Source organism: Micropterus salmoides, unplaced genomic scaffold (assembly GCF_014851395.1).
Source record: "Micropterus salmoides isolate LMB-PRFRI ecotype aquatic unplaced genomic scaffold, ASM1485139v1 Ms_hic_scaffold_2, whole genome shotgun sequence".
NCBI classification, from domain to species: domain Eukaryota; kingdom Metazoa; phylum Chordata; class Actinopteri; order Centrarchiformes; family Centrarchidae; genus Micropterus; species Micropterus salmoides.
The window spans coordinates 33,036,784-33,050,703 of record NW_024041150.1 but is presented as its reverse complement, the minus strand read 5'-3'; the positions used below and the strand labels follow the sequence as shown (position 1 = coordinate 33,050,703).

The following is a 13,920-nucleotide window of genomic DNA, read 5'->3' as shown; positions in this document are numbered from 1 at the left end:
CCTCAGGTTCAAATCCCCACTATAACACATCCACCAATGTATCCCTCAGCAAGACACTTAATGCCTAGTTGCACCAGGGGTGTGTGACCTCTGACATACATAGCAATTGTAAGTCGTTTTGGATAAAAGCATCAGCTAAATGAATAAAAATGTACAAAAAAAATAATTCCTTACATTCACAGGACACACCTAAATCATCACTGGTGCAGCCAACAGATCATTTTTGATACCATCGACTTTACCATATTACTGTATAAATTGCACCATTATGGAATCAGAGGTCAACCACTGAATTGGTTCAAGAGTTATTTACACCAGAGGCAACAATATGTAACTATTCACAAACAGAGATCAGAAAACAAACACATTCAATGTGATGTTCCACAAGGATCCATATTAGGTCCTCTCCTCTTTATTATTTACATTAATGATCTGGGAAATTCCTCAAAGACCCTTCATAAAGTAATCTTTGCAGATAACCTGTTTCTATCACACAAAAATGAATATGAACTTCAGAAACTACTTAACAAAGAACTTCAGAATGTGGATAACTGGTTCAAAGTAAATAAACTATCTATAAATACCAGCAAAACAAACTATATAATATTCTGTCCAAACAAAAAACAACTTGATTTCGATTATCTAAATTTTCAAATTAAAATAAAGGGAGAGGAAATATAGAGTGAAGACAACTAAATTTTTGGGTGTCTTTATAGATGATCACCTAAATTTTAAACACCATATTGAATATCTTGTCAAAAAGCTATCAAAATATGTTGGTCTGTTCTTTAAGCTTAGACATCTGCTTCCTCAAGCAATACTACTTACTCTTTATAAAACACTCTTTGAACCCCATTTAAACTATTGCAATATTATTTGGTGCAATACTTATCATACTTACTTAAAAAAATTAGAATTTCTACAAAAAAAAGTCATTCGTGCCATATCATGGTCTGATTTCAATGCTCCAACTCGTTCTATTTTTCTTGGGTACGGTATTTTAAGACTAAATGAATATAATATATTTCACAATGCATGTACTATGTATCAGGTGGTCTCTGGACTGAATAGCAGTTTGTGTGAGCTTGTTCCCATCCGCTGTCCCCAGCACACTCACCTCACTAGAAATAAGCACATTATTATTGGGAAAAACCGGAGATTAAAAAGCACTAGTGTGAGTGTAGTGTGCCGGTGACCGCGGATTTGGAATGAGCTGGATGACAATCTGAAAAACTCAAGCTCTTTTGTTTCCTTTAAACAAAATCTGAAGAAACAACTATTAAGCTTGTGTGGTGTCCGAACGATAATGCTGCGATGATGTGTTGAGAAGAAATCCGCTTGACACTGTTCTTGATCATAAAAGTTTATTACATCAAGGAGTTCAGCATCAATTACAAGCTCTGCAGCAGCTTGGAGAGTGACCCAGCCCAATAACCACTCTGTCTCTCTGTACATCGAACACAGCTTATATAGGACATGTTTATGTCTCTGCTAAATACCATATAAGGGCACAGTGCTGTAGAATAAGTGTAACCATCTGTTAGACACCACAGAAGGGTACAGTCCCTTCATTCACACTAAACTCTACTCCCCCTAACACTGGGTCAGAGGTCAAATTCCATAGGAGGGTTCACTCTTTGCACACCCATCAATCATTACTTCCCCATAAGGGTTCACTGTCCCTCTCTCCAGCTGCAGAGCATTATGTTAAACTGTAATGGTCAAATGCACATATGTTATACACCACACTTGTATTCATCTTCTTGATGTATGTACTACCTCATATTCTGAATGTATGTCAGTGTTACTCCTACAATCTCAAGGTAAACTGTAAAACAAAATTGTGCTTGTTAAATGGGATCCCTTAATGTGTTGTGTGAAAGTTATGTATGAATTGTCTTATATGTAGGCCACACATTTTTCTTGTTTTTGTTTTTTCTTTCTTTTTTTTGATTGTACTGGCCCCGAGCATAAGCTTTAGATAGCTTCTTTGGGGACCAGTTCACATATATGATCACTTCTTTGTTCTTTGTTATATTGCAAGTGCATATGAATATATGTATGTATATGTGAATAAATAAAAACCCTTCTTCTTCTAAATTTTCACAGCAGACATTTTGACTAAAAGCAGGAGAAGAGTGTAACTAATATAAATTATAACGGCTAGAGGTGCACCCATTGATCGGCTGGTGACCGGGATCGGCTCGTTTTCAGCTTGATCGACCATGACCGGTGACTGGGACCAATCAGTGTCACATTTCCGATTTCAAATTTACACACATGCTGCGCGATGTGTCACATCATTATGCGCACGTCAAAACACTGTGCACCAAGAGCCATACTGTCTGCTGTCTACTGGTTTGAAATCACACAGTTAAAATGGAGATTATTATTAGTTTTCTTGTTGGTATAATGCACTTATACCAGGCAAAATGTGCAGCACTATGTATAGACAGAAGAGCACACACCTGTGTCATCATCGTGTTTGCGTTTAACAGATCTTGATGTTTTCTCAGCTTGCTGTTCGTCCGGCTTCTCTTCCTCATCACCGCCTGCTTCATCTAAAGTTGCCAAAGTCTAAAAAAAGATGCGACACACGTTTAGTATCAGTTTATCTGTATCTGTGTTTTCTACATTTCGGTTTGACAGTGCTTCACCGTAATTTCCAGTGGAAGAAAAAAGGAGTCCACTGATTCGTCCTCCTGGCTGAGTGGGCGGGTCTCCAGCATGCTTTGCTCGACCTTCCCCTCCTCCTCCTCCTCTTCTTCTACAAACTCATCCAGAGTGATGAGTGCTTGCTGCTCTCCCTCAGTGATCTCCCTGTCCCACTCTCGGCTCTCTGGCACTCTTTGCTCTCCAGTCTCATCTGCTCCCACCTCATCCAGAGTCACTAGCTTTTGGGCATCTACCTTTTCCTTTGTTTCCCTCCCCCTCTGCTTGGTCCTCCTCGTCCCTCCCTGACTGCCGCATCCTCCTCTGCTGCTGCTGTTACTCCGACTCCTTCGCTCCCTCTCCTCTCTCTCTCTGGTTCTCCTCTCCTCCCTCCTCCTGGCTTCTCGCTCTTTGGCAAACTGCCTCTCTTTTGTGGAGGCTTGCCTCTTCCTCAGTTCTTCCTCCTCGGCCGTGTCGTCAGGGTAATCCTCCTCCTCCTCGCTCACTTCATCTAGGTTCCCTAGAGTGCTTGTTTCTGCCGTTGTATCGTTTTTCTCAGGTGGTTTTTGTTCCTCTTGCCGTGTCGCAGTATCACTTTGGGACTTGGTTGTTGATTTGTCCTCTTTCTTAATGTCTGTTTTGAGAGTGCTTTCCTCATTTCTTGTAGCAGACCCTTCTGCAGCAGATGGAACATCATTTAGCTCCTCTAAATCATCAACTATCTCGTACAGACATTTTTCAGAGGCTTCCACAACTGTGGTACCACATGTTGGTGTACCTTCTTTTTCAGCTGATGCCTCTTCTTTTGTAGGAGTCTCATCTTTTATCGCACTATTTTCCTTCCCTCTATCAGATCCACCTGTTGCTGTCAGCTCTTCTTGAACTTCGTCTTCCAGGGAATCTATGATCTGGTACATAGGCTCTTCCTCTTCCTCCTCCTCATTTTTGGGGGATCCTGCAAGAGATGAATTTTTTATATTTTGCTTGTCACTGTTTTTAGAAGTGTTCTCCTCTCTCGCACTCTCAGACTGTCCTGTTGGAGGCTGATCATCAACGGTCTCGTCCTCCACAGAATCAACAATCTGATACACTGCCTCTTCTTCCTCAGCCACTTTTTCGGATGCGTCTTCGTCATCCTTCAATGTTACTTTGTCTTTTTTTGTTGTTTTAACCTGTTTCTTTGGTCTTCCCCTCTTTCCTTTTCCTGCTGTGGCGGGCCAATCATGCTTAACAACCTCTTCCTCCATACAGGATATTTCGCAGGTAGCGTCCTCACTTAACTCTCTTGCAACAATGTCCTTCTTCTTTGTTGGTGTGCTCTCTACTGGAGGAACTTTCGACTCTCTCTTTGGTGTTTTTTCCCTGTTTCGTTCCTGTGACTCTCTGGCAGGAGTGTGCCTCCTTCTCGTTGGCGTGTCCCCTTTTTTTATTTTCTCATTCGAAGCATCTTTCTTAGTTGTTCTTTCCTTTTTTCCTCTGGTAGATCTTGTCGTAATGGCCGTTTTGTCATCGGTAGTCTCGTCCTCCACAGAGTCTAGAATCTTGTACGTATCCTCCTCTGGCTTTTCAAACGCTTCTGTGAAATTGAATATAATTTTATCCTCTTTTTTTCCTCTTGCACTTCTTCTTCTATGAGACCTTTCTGTGGCGGTAGCATCTTCAATCGGTTCGTCTTCAACAGAATCTACTACCTCATAAACCACCTCCTCAGTGACCTCTTTGTCTTTTTTAGAAACCCCTGCAATGGTGTCCATCTTGGTTTGTGTCTCGTACTTTCTTGCCGTCCTGTCATGTTTGTATGGATTCTCTTCACTTTTGAATGCAGAGGTTTCAGGGCCACTCCTCTTTGATGGTCTATTAATTTTTCTAGCAGCTGCCTCCTCTTTCTCGGTGCTTTTGTCCTTGTTGTCAATCTTTGACTCAGTCTTTCTAGTCATCGGCTGATCTCCCACTGAATCAATTACCCAATATGTGTCTTCCTCTATAGGCCTAATGTCTTCTTTGAATATCTGCTCACTGGGAGCTTCAAGTTTGTCATCTTCCGTTGCAGTCAGATCATCAATGGAATCCAATATCTCAAAGGCTTCTTGTCCAGTATCCTCACTTGCAGGGCCTTTTAAATTGTCTTTGTCGCATTCTCTGTATGACTGACCAGATTTTGCAAAAAAGCCCTCTGCTGACACTCTGAGGTCAGACTTTGCCATTGTGCTCTCTGTGTCTTTTGTTTTTTCTCTAACTGTAGATTTAGTCCTGCTCTGTTGCCTTTTAAGGCCAGTGGAGGATGGTTTTTTTGTAAGCAGTGGAGAAGAAGGGCCCTTACTGACAGTGTCAGAAGACAAGGGTTTGTTAGGGGATTTGGTGGACTCAGATGAGTCCTTGGAATTTTTTGATAACACAAAGATTGATTTAGAAGAGTTTGAACCTTTAGTTGACTTGGATGAGGAGGACGAGGAAGAGCCTGAGCTCATAGAGTCTTTTGAAGACCTTGTTGAGGTCTGTTTGCCAGTGGACAACAAACCTGAGCTTTGCTTTTCTCTCGCTCTACAGAACTGCTCGGATGAGGAGAAAGTATAGTGCTCGGGGCTTTTGTCATCATCACCAACTTCATCAACAGTGACAAAGTCCTCCATGTTGAAATTTTGCTCATCAAAAAGATAGGTGTCTGAAGAAACTATGTCATTTGTAAAATCCGGACCCTGGATGGAGACAAAAGAAGAATTTATTTATCAAGATAACATACATGGTAAGAGGGCAATCCGCTGAGCTGTTAGCTGATGTAGGTTGAATTGACATGTGCTGCTATCAGCTGATGTGCTGGAATTGTGTGCTGAGCTTGACTTTGTTGCCTGCCTGAACTAATGCTATGCTCAATATATGTATATATGCATATACAGTGTTTCCCACATATGGACTTAAGTAAGTAAAACTAATATCATTTGAAATTGATTGCCAGCTTGTCTCTACATTTTGGCACTGACAAAATACACTATTGCCAAAAGTAATATTTAAAGCCAAGCCTCACCTCCCCCTTCTCTCTCTGGGACATGCTCCCACGGTTGAGTCTGTGCTGGTGAACTGCCGCTTTGATTGCCTGAAAAATGACCATGTTAATCTGAGGAAGGTCTTCAAAGGTTTCTTCATGCACAAGTACATTGGCTGAGAGTGGGTGAGTGAGAGTGACTGTGTTTCCACCACTGACTGCAGATATAGAGGTCACATCAGCAGAGGAGACTGAAGTTGACCCCTCTTGCCCCTTTACATTTACATTTGCTTTGGGACAAATAGTGGCATCAATGGCAATCTCAGTTCCTAGTTTGTCACCATCCTCCTCCATTGCTGCATGACTTGCGGCCGTAGCACTTGGTCCGGCTGCAATGGGCTCAGAAATGGTGGATCCATCAGGGCCACTGTTTTGAAGAATAGCTTCTTCTGGTGTGTGCAATGCGACAGAGGGGAAAGGGCAGGAAGCAGAAGGGAGTGCGTTTTTGCTGCTGACTGCACAGGTAGAGGTCACATCAGGAGAGGAGACTAAAGTTGTTGGTGACCCCTCTTTCCCCTTTACATCTTTATTAGCATCAGAACTAACAGTGGAGTCCATGAAGATCCCAGTTCCTGGTTTCTCACTGTCCTCCTCCATTGCTGCCTCACTTGCAGCCGTACCACTTGGCCCTGCTGCATGGAGCTCAGGAATTGCAGATAAATCACTGGTTTGAAGAGCAGCATGTTCTAGCATGAGTGATGCAACTGAGAGTGCAGGACTGGAAGTAGCAGGGACTGTGTTTCCACCACTGTCTGCAAAGGAAGAGTCGGCCTCAGCAAAGAGGCCTGAAGTTGTAAATAACCCCTCTTCCCCCTTTACATGTTCATTTTCCTCAGGACAAACAGTAGCGTCCATGGTGATCTCAGTTCCTAGTTTCTCACCGTCCTTCTCCATTGCTGGGTCCCCTGTGGCTATAGCCCTTGGTCCTGCTGCAATGGGCTCAGAAATTGTGGATCTATCTGGGTCACTGGTTTGAAGAGCAGCTTCTTCTGGCATGAGCAATGTGGAGTGGTTGGTAGGGCTGGAAGTAGCAGGGACTGTGTTTCCACTGCTCACTGCAAAGGAAGAATTTGCATCAGTAGAGGACACTGAAGCTGTAAGTGATCCCTCTTCCCCCTTTACATCTTCATTGGCCTCGACACAAACAGTGGCATCCATGACGATCTCAGTTCCTGGTTTCTCACTGTCCCTATCCATTGCTGCGTTACCTGCGACCATAGCACTTGGTCCTGCTGTGATGGGCTCAGAAATGGTGGAGCCATCAGGGCCAATGTTTTGAAGAGCAGCTTCTTCTGGCATGTGCATTGTTGAGGGGTGGCCAGGCCTGGCAACAGCAGGGACTGTGTTTCCACTGCTGACTGCTGAGGTAGAGGTCACATCAGCAAAGGAGACTGAAGTTGTTAGTGACCCCTCTTGCCCCTTCATATCTTCATTTGCCAGTTGTCTGGGACAAACAGCGGAGTCCATGTGGATTTCATTTCCCGGTTTTTCACAGTCTTCCTCCATTTCTGCGTCACCTGTGGCCGTACCACTTGGTCCTGCTGCGATGGGCTCAGAAATTGTGGATGCATTCAGACCACTGACTTGAAGAGTAGCATGTTCTAGCATGAATGATGCAGCTGAGACTGCAGGGCTGGAAGCAGCAGGGACTGTTTTTCCATCACTGACTGCAGAGGTAGAGGTCACATTAGCAGAGGAGACTGAAGTTGTTAATAACCCCTCTTCCCCCTTTGCATGGTCATTTTCCTCGGGACAAAAAGTGGCGTCCATGGTGATCACAATTCCTAGATTCTCACCGTCCTTCTCCATTGCTGGGTCCCCTGTGGCTATAGCCCTTGGTCCTGCTGCGATGGGCTCAGAAATTGTGGATCTATCTGGGCCACTGGTTTGAAGAGCAGCTTCTTCTGGCATGAGCAATGTGGAGTGGTTGGTAGGGCTGGAAGTAGCAGGGACTGTGTTTCCACTGCTCACTGCAAAGGAAGAATTTGCATCAGTAGAGGACACTGAAGCTGTAAGTGATCCCTCTTCCCCCTTTACATCTTCATTGGCCTCGGGCCAAACAGTAGCATCCATGACGATCTCAGTTCCTGGTTTCTCACTGTCCCTATCCATTGCTGCGTTACCTGCGACCATAGCACTTGGTCCTGCTGTGATGGGCTCAGAAATGGTGGAGCCATCAGGGCCACTGTTTTGAAGAGCAGCTTCTTCTGGCATGCGCATTGTTGAGGGGTGGCCAGGCCTGGCAACAGCAGGGACTGTGTTTCCACTGCTGACTGCTGAGGTAGAGGTCACATCAGCAAAGGAGACTGAAGTTGTTAATAACCCCTCTTCCCCCTTTGCATGGTCATTTTCCTCGGGACAAACAGTGGCGTCCATGGTGATCACAATTCCTAGTTTCTCACCGTCCTTCTCCATTGCTGCATCACCTGTGGCCATACCACTTGGTCCTGCTGCGATGGGCTCAGAAATTGTGGATACATCAGGGCCACTGATTTGAAGAGCAGCTTGTTCTGGAATCAGCGATGTGTAGGGGTGAGCAGGGCTGTAAATAACAGGGACTGTGTTTCCACTGCTCACTGCAAAGGAAGAGGTTGCATCAGTAGAGGAGACTGAAGTTGTAAGTGACCCTTTTTTTCCCTTTACATCTTCATTGGCCTCGGGACAAACACTGGAGTACATGACAATCTCAGTTCCTGGTTTCTCACCGTCCCCTTCTGCTGCGTCACCTGCGGCCGTAGCACTTGGTCCTGCTGTGATTGGCTCAGAAATTATGGATCCATCAGGGCCACTGGTTTGAAGAACAGCTGGTTCTGGCATGAGCAATGTGGAGTGGTTGGTAGGGCTGGAAGTAGCACAGACTGTGTTTCCACTGGTGACTGCAGAGGTAGAGGTCACATCAGCAGAGGAGACTGAAGTTGTTAATAACCCCTCTTCCCCCTTTGCATCATCATTTTCCTCGGGACAAACAGTGGCATCCATGGTGATCTCAGTTCCTAGTTTCTCACCGTCCTTCTCCATTGCTGCGTCACCTGTGGCCGTACCCCTTGGTCCTGCTGCAATGGGCTCAGAAATGGCGAATCCATCGGGGCCACTGATTTGAACAGCAGCTTCTTCTGGCATGTGTATTGTTGAGAGGTGGGCAGGACTGGCAAAGGCAGGGACTGTGTTTCCACTGCAGACTGAAGTTTTTAGTGACCCCTCTTGCCTCTTTACATGTTCATTTTCCTCGGGACAAACAGTGGCGTCTATGACAATCTCAATTCCTGGTCTCTTACTGTCCTCATGCATTGCTGCGTCACCTGCAGCCGTAGCACTTGGTCCTGCTATAATGGACTCAGAAATGGGGGATGCATCCAGACCACTGATTTGAAGAGCAGCTTCTTCTGGCATATGCAAAGTTGAGGGGCGGGCAGGACTTGCAAAAGCAGGGACTGTGTTTCCACTGCTGACTGCTGAGGTAGAGGTCACATCAGCAAAGAAGACTGAAGTTGTTAGTGACCCCTCTTGCCCCTTCATATGTTCATTTGCCAGTTGTCTGGGACAAACAGCGGAGTCCATGTGGATTTCATTTCCTGGTTTTTCAACGTCTTCCTCCATTGCTGCGTCACCTGTGGCCGCACCACTTGGTCCTGCTGCGATGGGCTCAGAAATTGTGGATACATCAGGGCCACTGGTTTGAAGAGCAGCATGTTCTAGCATGTGTATTGTTGAGAGGTGGGCAGGACTGGCAAAGGCAGGGACTGTGTTTCCACTGCAGACTGAAGTTTTTAGTGACCCCTCTTGCCCCTTTACATGTTCATTTTCCTCGGGACAAACAGTGGCGTCTATGACAATCTCAATTCCTGGTCTCTTACTGTCCTCATGCATTGCTGCGTCACCTGCAGCCGTAGCACTTGGTCCTGCTATAATGGACTCAGAAATGGGGGATGCATCCAGACCACTGATTTGAAGAGCAGCTTCTTCTGGCATATGCAAAGTTGAGGGGCGGGCAGGACTTGCAAAAGCAGGGACTGTGTTTCCACTGCTGACTGCTGAGGTAGAGGTCACATCAGCAAAGAAGACTGAAGTTGTTAGTGACCCCTCTTGCCCCTTCATATGTTCATTTGCCAGTTGTCTGGGACAAACAGCGGAGTCCATGTGGATTTCATTTCCTGGTTTTTCAACGTCTTCCTCCATTGCTGCGTCACCTGTGGCCGCACCACTTGGTCCTGCTGCGATGGGCTCAGAAATTGTGGATACATCAGGGCCACTGGTTTGAAGAGCAGCATGTTCTAGCATGAGTGATGCAGCTGAGAGTGCAGGGCTGGAAGCAGCAGGGACTGTGTTTCCACTGGTGACTGCAGAAGAAGAGGTTGCATCAGCAGAGAAGACGGAAGCGCTAAGTAACCCGTCTTTACCCTTTACATCTTCATTTGCCACAGGACAAACAGTGGAGTCCATGGTGATCTCAGTTCCTAGTTTCTTATTGTCCTTCTCCATTGCTGCATCACCTGTGGCCATACCACTTGGTCCTGCTGCGATGGGCTCAGAAATTGTGGAAACATCAGGGCCACTGATTCGAAGAGCAGCTTGTTCTGGAATGAGCGATGTGTAGTGGTGAGCAGGGCTGGAAGTAGCAGGGACTGTGTTTCCACTGCTCACTGCAAAGGAAGAATTTGCATCAGTAGAGGACACTGAAGCTGTAAGTGATCCCTCTTCCCCCTTTACATCTTCATTGGCCTCGGGACAAACAGTGGCATCCATGACGATCTCAGTTCCTGGTTTCTCACTGTCCCTATCCATTGTTGCGTTACCTGCGACCATAGCACTTGGTCCTGCTGTGATGGGCTCAGAAATGGTGGAGCCATCAGGGCCACTGTTTTGAAGAGCAGCTTCTTCTGGCATGCGCATTGTTGAGGGGTGGCCAGGCCTGGCAACAGCAGGGACTGTGTTTCCACTGCTGACTGCTGAGGTAGAGGTCACATCAGCAAAGGAGATTGAAGTTGTTAATAACCCCTCTTCTCCCTTTGCATGGTCATTTTCCTCGGGACAAACAGTGGCGTCCATGGTGATCACAATTCCTAGTTTCTCACCGTCCTTCTCCATTGCTGCGTCACCTGTGGACATACCACTTGGTCCTGCTGCGATGGGCTCAGAAATTGTGGATACATCAGGGCCACTGATTTGAAGAGCAGCTTGTTCTGGAATCAGCGATGTGTAGGGGTGAGTAGGGCTGTAAATAACAGGGACTGTGTTTCCACTGCTCACTGCAAAGGAAGAGGTTGCATCAGTAGAGGAGACTGAAGTTGTAAGTGACCCTTTTTTTCCCTTTACATCTTCATTGGCCTCGGGACAAACACTGGAGTACATGACAATCTCAGTTCCTGGTTTCTCACTGTCCCCTTCTGCTGCGTCACCTGCGGCCGTAGCACTTGGTCCTGCTGTGATTGGCTCAGAAATTATGGATCCATCAGGGCCACTGGTTTGAAGAACAGCTGGTTCTGGCATGAGCAATGTGGAGTGGTTGGTAGGGCTGGAAGTAGCACAGACTGTGTTTCCACTGGTGACTGCAGAGGTAGAGGTCACATCAGCAGAGGAGACTGAAGTTGTTAATAACCCCTCTTCCCCCTTTGCATCATCATTTTCCTCGGGACAAACAGTGGCATCCATGGTGATCTCAGTTCCTAGTTTCTCACCGTCCTTCTCCATTGCTGCGTCACCTGTGGCCGTACCACTTGGTCCTGCTGCAATGGGCTCAGAAATGGCGAATCCATCGGGGCCACTGATTTGAACAGCAGCTTCTTCTGGCATGTGTATTGTTGAGAGGTGGGCAGGACTGGCAAAGGCAGGGACTGTGTTTCCACTGCAGACTGAAGTTTTTAGTGACCCCTCTTGCCTCTTTACATGTTCATTTTCCTCGGGACAAACAGTGGCGTCTATGACAATCTCAATTCCTGGTCTCTTACTGTCCTCATGCATTGCTGCGTCACCTGCAGCCGTAGCACTTGGTCCTGCTATAATGGACTCAGAAATGGGGGATGCATCCAGACCACTGATTTGAAGAGCAGCTTCTTCTGGCATATGCAAAGTTGAGGGGCGGGCAGGACTTGCAAAAGCAGGGACTGTGTTTCCACTGCTGACTGCTGAGGTAGAGGTCACATCAGCAAAGAAGACTGAAGTTGTTAGTGACCCCTCTTGCCCCTTCATATGTTCATTTGCCAGTTGTCTGGGACAAACAGCGGAGTCCATGTGGATTTCATTTCCTGGTTTTTCAACGTCTTCCTCCATTGCTGCGTCACCTGTGGCCGCACCACTTGGTCCTGCTGCGATGGGCTCAGAAATTGTGGATACATCAGGGCCACTGGTTTGAAGAGCAGCATGTTCTAGCATGAGTGATGCAGCTGAGAGTGCAGGGCTGGAAGCAGCAGGGACTGTGTTTCCACTGGTGACTGCAGAAGAAGAGGTTGCATCAGCAGAGAAGACGGAAGCGCTAAGTAACCCGTCTTTACCCTTTACATCTTCATTTGCCACAGGACAAACAGTGGAGTCCATGGTGATCTCAGTTCCTAGTTTCTTATTGTCCTTCTCCATTGCTGCATCACCTGTGGCCATACCACTTGGTCCTGCTGCGATGGGCTCAGAAATTGTGGAAACATCAGGGCCACTGATTTGAAGAGCAGCTTGTTCTGGAATGAGCGATGTGTAGGGATGAGCAGGGCTGTAAATAACAGGGACTGCGTTTCCACTGCTCACTGCAAAGGAAGAGGTTGCATCAGTAGAGGAGACTGAAGTTGTAAGTGACCCTTTTTTTCCCTTTACATCTTCATTGGCCTCGGGACAAACACTGGAGTCCATGACAATCTCAGTTCCTGGTTTCTCACCGTCCCCTTCCACTGCTGCGTCACCTGCGGCCGTAGCACTTAGTCCTGCTGTGATTGGCTCAGAAATTATGGATCCATCAGGGCCACTGGTTTGAAGAACAGCTTGTTCTGGCATGAGCAATGTTAAGGGGTGGGCAGGACTGGAAGCAGCAGGGACTGTGTTTCCACTGCTGACTGCAGAGGTAGAGGCTGCATCTGCATTGAAGACTGAAGTTGTTAGTGACCCCTCTTGCCCCTTTACATCGTCATTTGCCACAGGACAAACAGTGGTGTCCATGGCGATCTGAGTTCCTAGTTTCTCACCGTCCTTCTTCATTGCTGCATCACCTGTGGCTGTACCACTTGGCCCTGCTGCAATGGGCTCAGAAATGGCGAATCCATCGGGGCCACTGATTTGAACAGCAGCTTCTTCTGGCATGTGCATTGTTGAGAGGTGGGCAGGACTGGCAAAGGCAGGGACTGTGTTTCCACTGCTGACTGCAGAGGTAGAGCTCACATCAGGAGAGGAGACTGAAGTTTTTAGTGACCCCTCTTGCCTCTTTATATGTTCATTTTCCTCGGGACAAACAGTGGCGTCTATGACAATCTCAATTCCTGGTCTCTTACTGTCCTCATGCATTGCTGCGTCACCTGCAGCCGTAGCACTTGGTCCTGCTATGATGGACTCAGAAATGGGGGATGCATCCAGACCACTGATTTGAAGAGCAGCTTCTTCTGGCATATGCAAAGTTGAGGGACGGGCAGGACTTGCAACAGCAGGGACTGTGTTTCCACTGCTGACTGCAGAGGAGAAGCTAGCATCAGCAGAGGAGACTGAAGTTGTTAGTGATCCTTCTTCCCCCTTTGCATCTTTATTTTCCATTTGCTTGGGACAAAAAGTCGAGTCCATGCCAATCTCTGTTCCTGGTTCCTCCTTTGCTCCTTTGTCTTCCTTTGCTCCATTATTTGTGGGGTTAGCACTTGATCCTGCCGTGATGGGCTCAGAAATGGTTGATCCATCAGGTCCACTGGTTTGAAGAGCAGCTTGTGACCCAGTTACCAAAAGTTCAAAAGAGGGATGAGGCTGATTTTGGCATTTCACAGCTGGGGACTTGGCTTCGACTATGAAGGTATCCGGTTCAAAGTTTATACTGATCTCACTAGAATCTTGTAGATGATGTTTTAGGTTCCTCACACTAAAATTAAAGCAGAAAAGGACTGTCAGTAACAAATGACAGCAGGGTTTTTCTCACAAACTGGCTGAATATAGCTATACTTTGTTAGTTCTCATCCAGTGTCCCAGTTAAATGTTCAGTTATATTATGGTTAATAAAAAAAAGTGTTCAGTGTTTGTATTTCAAAACCCCTCACTTTCTGTTGTGGTACTGC

The 13,920-nt window shown here is 46.4% G+C and overlaps 1 protein-coding gene across 3 annotated transcripts in view; it reads right to left on the bottom strand.

The window, feature by feature from the left end:
* LOC119912167 (mucin-17-like) overlaps positions 1-13,920 on the bottom strand; it is a 51,755-nt gene that overhangs the window by 2,795 nt on the left and 35,040 nt on the right. For 2 of the 3 annotated variants that reach the window (XM_038731203.1, XM_038731204.1), the window contains exons 10-12: positions 5,675-13,727; positions 2,658-5,348; positions 2,469-2,577 (exon numbers count right to left, since the gene is read on the bottom strand). In XM_038731203.1, coding sequence (XP_038587131.1) covers positions 2,469-2,577; positions 2,658-5,348; positions 5,675-13,727 — 10,853 coding nt within the window. The remainder of the gene's footprint in view (positions 1-2,468; positions 2,578-2,657; positions 5,349-5,674; positions 13,728-13,920) is intronic. The other variant, XM_038731205.1, reaches the window with a different exon arrangement.